This window comes from Limulus polyphemus, unplaced genomic scaffold (genome assembly GCF_000517525.1).
Source record: "Limulus polyphemus unplaced genomic scaffold, Limulus_polyphemus-2.1.2 Scaffold3544, whole genome shotgun sequence".
NCBI classification, from domain to species: Eukaryota; Metazoa; Arthropoda; class Merostomata; order Xiphosura; family Limulidae; genus Limulus; species Limulus polyphemus.
The window spans coordinates 82210-90245 of NW_013669154.1; the positions used below are offsets into that span (position 1 = coordinate 82210).

Below are 8036 nucleotides of genomic sequence, written 5' to 3' on the forward strand. Positions count from 1 at the left end.
TTATATAACTATCTTATTGCTGACGTCGCCTTCGTTGATAATTTTTTGGAAAGTAAACATGTTTGTTGTCTTTATTTTTTGTGTATTCACTGTATTGTATTGAACAAAATGGTTATGCGGCCCGCGCTCGTCATTCTTTCAGTTATCTGGCCCGCTGTGAAAAAAATTTGGTGACCCCCTGGTCTAGGGTATCACGTGCACTGTCTCGTGGCGAAGATTTCTACAAAGGAAAATAGAATATGTGAAGATAAATAGTGATATTTTTTACTGGCGAGCCAGATAATTTCTTAAAGTTGCAACCTCTCTTATTTTTCGATGGAAATGACCAACAGGTTGTTGGACTATCTGCTGTTTTAACCGCGGGATATCGAATGCCGGACTTTAGAGTTGGAAGTCCCTAAATTCACCGCTGTCCCAACAGGAGACATGACCAATAGTCACGTGGTTAGTGCAACTGTTCTGGAAAAGAATGACATTGTTGTTTCGTGTATATAATGTTATGTTTTCTCAGTCTGGAACAGATTCTCATTCACAGAAATCCCTGAAAACTACAGTAAATGTGCTGTCTCTTGTTTACACTCATCAGTTTATTGATTTATGTCTTGAGTAAAGATTAATTTCATACTACTTTACATTGTATACAATATTTTCCTTTTCACAACTGAAAGTCTAAAATATAGTTTAATTCTGCTTAACATTGTCTGTTGAACCTGCCCAAATACTCTGAAAGGAAACAAGTCTAACTGAGAATAAATCAAGAGTTAAGATTTTCTGATTGTTGGTACAAAAAACTGTTATAAAACAGTAAATGCCTAAGCGTTCTTACTTTAACATTGATTAATATTGTGGCCTGGCATGGCCAGGTGGTTAAGGCACTCGACTCGCAATCTGAGGGTCGCGGGTTCGAGTCCCTGTCACACCAAACATGCTCGTCCTTTCAGCCGTGGGGGCGTTATAATGTGACGGTCAATCCCACTATTCGTTAGAAAAAGAGTAGCCCAAGAGATGGCGGTGGGTGGGGATGACTAGCTGCCTTCCCTCTAGTCTTACACTGCTAAATTAGGGACGGCTAGCGCAGATAGCTCTCGTGTAGCTTTGCGGGAAATTAAAAAACAAACAATTAATATTGTGGTATTTAAGAGATGTAGTGATAATTTCAGAAATTTTCAAAAGATTAAACAGGAAGCAAAAAAAAAATAAATTAAAAAAATTGTAGGCTAGGGATAATTAACAGATACTGAGAAAACTTGAAAAGTAGAATATATGATAAACTTTATAAACAAATGTGTTATTAACTACCAGATACTATGAAAGAACAGTATTCTAAGAAACTGTTTGAAAATTCTTCTTTACCATTCGGACAGGTAAATATTGTTGTCTTATTATAATTTCTATAAAAAAGTTGATATGTTGATTTTGTGCATTTTGTGGGAGGAAACGTTTGGCAAAAAAAGGCGTTTTTTTTCATTCCAATTCATTTTCTAATATTCTTTATGAATTGAGTTTGAAAACCTCTGAGTTAATTTCTTAGAGATTTATTACCAAAATAATATCTTTTTTTTAATATTCTGAGAAAAACCTTTAAACGAATTAAATTTTGAATTTATAGTGTTGAAAATCACACCACGTCAAATTGTCATCTCCGTGAATGATTTTTAACCAGCGTTGATCAGTGTTCTTCATTTTATTATGTTTAAATATAACTGACTGTTGATGTAGGAAAAAATACACTCTGATTAACTTACTGATTTATACACCATTAACGAATGCTATGCGATATGTAAAAAAAAAGGTCTTGGCAACTACAGTCAGTTTTTTTCTTTTTGCTGGTGCCTTTAGAATCTGACTTCATTTATGGGACAATAATCCTCATTCCTGCGGTGTTCCTATGGCTACTGTTTACTGGATACTACTGTAAGAATGGACTAATCACCATTTTCTCCAGACCTCAACACCATAGAAAACATCTGTAGTCAGCTTTAGAAATGGGTTTTACATCTAACTAGCCACCAGACGCACTGGATTAGCTGAAGAAGCTTCCAGAAAGAATGGCGGAATCATTCTTCACAATCCGGGTGTTCAACGATGTTATAGACTCTAAGTTGGTCACTTGGAATAAATATGATTACTGTTAAGGCGGAATTAAATATTCTCAATTATAGAATTCCTTATATTATTGAGCATAGATGATGCTAAAAATACTCTCAAACTAGGAAGTGTGACCTCATGGAGCAGTCTTCATGTTCACTGCTTGATATGTTATGATTTTGCTTTAAGGTGGCAATATGTTTCGATTTCATTAACAGTTTTCTCGTTATAATTTAGCTATTTGCAAAATATTTCCAGTAATTTGTTAATCTCAAATTTGTTTTTCCCTGTATAGAAATAATATGTTGCTTGAATTACGTTTTGAGTTTTTGCATTGTTAGCTTAGTATACTAATATAGAACTAACCTAAGTATCTAAATAGGACAAACCTCGTGAAATATTATTGTGTTTATGGCTGAAAATATCTCTATTAGAATTCAAACGATGATATATTGTGCTATAAATCAATATCGCTCTCTAGAATGTTAATTTCTGACGTTATGTTCTTCTTCTCAGTTTATATAAAACTAGCTTCACTAATATTTAAGTTACTTTTTTAGCTCTGATATATATATATATATATATATATTTAACTTAATTTTGATCAGAAGCTATAAATAGGTAGTTTTTATAAACTTACATGGTCTTAGTTTTTTATTATTTATAATCCATACTTTTCAAAGATCAAGATTAGATAGAGTACATACTGAAATAATCTATAATAATAAGTACACAATTGTTTGGTGACATGGAAACCTTAACAGCATCGTCACTGGGCTCAGTTAATCAGTCGTTATTTCAAAACATTTGAATCTTGAACTAAATATATTGTTTTGGCAATTTTTTTATCTCTAGGGTGATGAAAAACTATACATTTATAAAGTTAGTAGACAAATGACAACAATATGTGATTTTTGTAAGCTTTATTTCATTTGAATTTTTCCGTAAATTTCTTGTCTCACATAAACGGTGCTGGCATCTACCGTCAGCTACTTCAGTAAACAGATATTCTTAAAAATATGAATTTGATTTTAAGAACATGATTAATATCATTAACCTTATCCTGTATCGAAAGCGATGTATTTTATTATGCAAACTACGTTTTCCCACTTGTCTAAATTGGTTTCCAATTTCAAAAAACGTTTATTCGTAACCGCCGCCATATTTCATTGCATCAAGTCCTCTCTTTCCACCCCAAGCATTAAAATCTTTCTTGCTATATTTGTAGCCCAGGCCTCTCTTTCCTCCCCAAGGAGCGAAATCTCTCTTTCCACCCCAAGCGGCAAACTGACGTTTCTGAGGGCCTATATCTTCAGTATTCCTCTTCCCACCCCAAGCAGCAAATTGACGTTTCTGAAGGTCTTTGTCCTCAATATCCCTTTTTCCACCCCAAGATACAAACTGACGTTTTTGAGGATCATTGCTACTTTTTGTTCTTCCCGAATCTTGAAATTGTTGTCTGTAAAGAGACCAAGAATCTGTTTCATCATCCAGAGTATTTGGAGAAACACGTAGAAGAAGTATCTTATTTTCATCATTGTCATCAATTATGGGCTCCCATAAGTCATCCTGCTCCAAGTTGTTACTGAGGAACTCAGGAAATGACACGGCAGCATGACTTTCTAATGGTAAGTGTTTCAAGTGTTCCTTATGAGAAACAGTAAGATACTCATTGGGAGATCGTGTTGAAACTTCGATCACGCTTCCTTGTGTTATTCCAATCAACCAAATCTCGAAAAGCAGAGCTAAAGTGCAATGGTTCGGCATCTATAGTTAGAAATGAGAATACGTTATGAGGTGGTAGGTAGTAAATAACGTACAAATAAAGACTTTTATGAACAGTTTATCAGAAGCACAGTATTTTAAACACCAGACATGTCTATAAAGCTTTGCATTAAAAGAGAATAAAGAGCTGAAACCGCATCATCTTGTAGCAGTAAATGCGAGGCACAGAGAGCTGGGTAAACCGATCATTTCTAATTATTATATACTAGCTGAGGGTACCCGTTAAGGAAACAAATACTGTATAAAGTACACTGTTATATAATGTTCATCCTCCTTCTTTATTTCGATATTAAATCCCTAGTGATCCCATTAGATGCTATCAAACCATGGTTTGTGAAAGGCAATAACTGACTCATTTAACTGATTAATTACTCAAGTCTTTAAATTCAAAGACAAAAGTCTAAAAAATAAAAATGTGACCTATTTAATGGTGTTTTTATCTCCTTTCTCGGGAAAAAAATCCTAAAGTAAAATAGTCTATGTGCACCGTTTCTAGTTATCATACAAAAATTCACAGCAATCGAATCAACCAATGGTGAGTGATGTGTAACAAAAAAAAAAAAAAGGAAATGTGCCCTATTTCAGAGGCTTTTTTATCCCCATTCCGAGCAAAAATCCTAAAACAAAATAATGCTGTAAACCATCGGACAATTTCCAGTTATCATACAAAAAAAATTACGATAATCGAGCCAGCCAATTCTGGGTGATGGATACTAACACACACACACACGTAATGTATCATCTTTTTAATAAGATATATTCTGCAATGAAAACTAGGCAGATGAATAACAACTGCACCGTTTGTATATAAGGCCTCAGTCCTAACTTAAATGCCACTTTGTGCATTTTTGGTACGTGTAATGCACTGGCTGGTCACATGTGTACGCGTTAACATTTTGCAACACGCTCCCCATACTTAAGCTTTACATGTTAACATTTTACAACACATTCCTCACACTGAAAGACAAATTTAGAGGGGAACGAGTTTGAAATGTGGTTTAGAAAAACATGTATTACTCTTTCCACATAGTTTGATGTTGGATTTTTTTTCGTAAGTTTGTAGACAGAAAATGATGCTTTAGCAGAACTCTAGACAACTGACTAAACTGGCTTACATCAATGTTTGCAGAAATTATATTTGTTTATGGCTTCTAAACGTTTTTACTTAGATATCCCTTTATCATCATTTATTATAGATTCACCGTTTCCGAATGTATATATACACACTACAACACACAGATTGATACATTTGCGCATGTTCAATAAGTTACATGGGATCATTACTTGATTCATCGAAACTTTGTTTTTTTTTTAATTTCCCGCAAAGCTACACGAGGGCTATCTGCGCTAGCCGTCCCTAATTTAGCAGTGTAAGACTAGAGGGAAGGCAGCTAGTCATCATCACCCACCGCCAACTCTTGGCTACTCTTTTACCAACGAATAGTGGGATTGACCGTCACAATATAATGCCCCCACGGCTGAAAGGGCGAGCATGTTTGGTGTGACGGGGATTCGAACCCGCGAGTCGAGCGCCCTAACCACCTGGCCATGCCGGACCTGGTGTTTTGTTGATTAATGGATAGTGGAAAGCTACACGTTGGGCTATCTGAGTTCTGTACACAGCGGGGAATCGAACCGTGGATCTTAACGTTGTAACTCTCTAAACTTACCACTGTCCTAGCGGGCGGACAATTGATACAGGAATTTGTTCTAGTTTTTTTTGTGTCTTCACCACTTTGAGAAATTAAATGAGTAGCTTTCTATGTTATGATGAAGTCGACGTTTTCAATGTTATGCTATAAAACATACACAAATAATATACTACAATGAATTAGTTGGACTATAATATAGGGGCAATTTTAAGTGTATATCAATACATTGATAAAAGAAGTAGTCAATTTCTTCGACAGATATTAAATTTTGCAACGAAAAATCAAATGTTTCCATAATAAGTTTTTGAAATCTCTAATTCTACGGTTAATTCTATCATTAACCCAACTATTTATAAATCTATGCAAACCTGTCTTTAAGCATATGTATATATATGTGTGTGTGTGTGTGATTTATAAATAGTTAAGTTTAAGGATGGTAATGATATAAATACGTATACCTTATAAATGGGTTAATTATATACATATATATGTATACCTTATAAATGGGTTAATCATATGCATATATATGTATACCTTATAAATGGGTTAATCATATGCATATATATGTATACCTTATAAATGGGTTAATCATATACATATATATATGTATATCTTATAAATGGGTTAATCATATGCATATATATGTATACCTTATAAATGGGTTAATCATATGCATATATATGTATACCTTATAAATGGGTTAATCATATGCACATATATATGTATACCTTATAAATGGGTTAATCTTATATACGTATTTACAACTTATAAACAGATGCGTTAATGATAAGTTAATAAATTATTCTGAAAGTTTCTACGACGCTGCTAATCGGAACCAAGCTTTTGTAAGACATCATCTTATGACATCATCTTTGAATAGACATCTAAAAATTATATGATGGGAAATTTAGAAGTAATTTGCTTTGATTATCAAAATGACATTTGACGAGAGGCATTGAAGGTTATCTTAACATAGCATAATTAAAAAGCTGGAGGATAACTATATTTTACAAAATATTAACAGGAGCCATAATTTGATGTAACCCATTACAAATATGTGTACTCACTCTATAGTTTTCGAAAATAACAGAAGTTGCTGGAACAAAACAGGCCTTCTCCTTGTCGTTATTCTTCTGGATCTTTCAGCAAGACAATGACGAGTTTGGTTTGGTTTGAAAGTTATAACTTCTGTTTATATACCATCTTTTGTGCCGTCCTGACGTCAACTTGGCGGCAAGTTTCACGAAACAAGCTAATGTAGTTCAGAAACGGACTTCTTTGATCTACCAATTAGCTTAGACAAACCTATTACCTCTTGACATCAGTAATCAGTCGTATCTCTTGCAAAGCTTCATTCTAACGGAGACATAGTTCGTATTTTGTAAACTTTACACGAAAAGAGTAATGCGCTTTTAGTGTCCTTCGCGGTTGAAAAGGTCAGAGATGTTTTTCTTTAGTTTGATCTGTGAAGATATGCCGAATAAAGCAAAAGTAACTTATGTTCCATTAGAGAGTTATGTGACAAATTGAAAGTAAATTCAAACATTTCTCCCTAACAACATCCATATGAGAAATGTATGAAAGGGCTAAAAATAAGATTTTTTTCTTGATTAATAGCCCGAAATGTTTGAAATAAACACTGATGTAAAAGTAATAAATCTTACTCTGCTAACATCTTTAATGAATTATATAAATTTTAACGCGTTGCTGTGTTTTAAATCATTCTTTCTATACTATTCAACGCATTCTCACAAAATATTAAAATGTTTTATCAAACGAATGTTTACAAACAAACAAGTATAACAAGAATGCTTTTATTCAAACCTGAATTCATGCAACTGACGGGAATTCAACATTCAGTTGCAGATAGAAGTTATTTGTTGGTTATTATTATTACAAAGATTTGGCTTCTTATGTAGTGATTTTTGCATAGTTTTGTGAATTCATACCTACCTTGTTTCTATATTTGTGGCATTGCCATCCCCCATATCATACTTAATTTTGTTATTTTGTTCTATTACTTAATATTTTTGTTTTATGTATGTGACAGGAATGCTGTTCTTCGACTCAAATGAAACCACTATGGTGGTGGGTGCTGCTCACTTGGTGCCCTCCTTCGGGTCAAAAGTTCAAAGTTAAGATGACTGTACCTATAGGAATCTATGTCCTAGTAGATTAGCTATCCCACGTGTCGCATAAGGTGCTGTTCAGGTTGAAATACCATTCATCTTCTGTAATATTAGGTTGTCAAGAAATTAATGTCGCTTTTTTTATATGAAAAAACCCGAACAACTTGTATGTCAAAACAAAACATTTATTGAATGAAATAGTCTCCATTCTTATCGATGATTCTTTTCCATCTTACAATCAGGTTGTTAATGCCCTGATTAAAGAAATCACTTGGCTTTCAAGCAAAAAACATGTCGATGTCTTCTTAATCCCATCTTAATGGTGTTGCAGCGAACGAAAAAACATGGTAATCTGATGGTGCCATATCTGGAGAATATGGTG

General features: G+C 33.9%; 1 protein-coding gene across 1 annotated transcript; it reads right to left on the minus strand.

The window, feature by feature from the left end:
* Positions 1-2994: 2994 nt before the first annotated feature.
* LOC111088324 lies at positions 2995-6678 on the minus strand. Its single transcript, XM_022398099.1, has 2 exons — positions 6593-6678; positions 2995-3855 (listed from the first exon to the last, which is right to left on the minus strand). Exon 2 carries the CDS (start codon positions 3853-3855, stop codon positions 3232-3234), a length of 624 nt encoding a protein of 207 aa, XP_022253807.1. The 5' UTR covers positions 6593-6678; the 3' UTR covers positions 2995-3231.
* Between the last annotated feature and the right edge of the window lie 1358 nt (positions 6679-8036).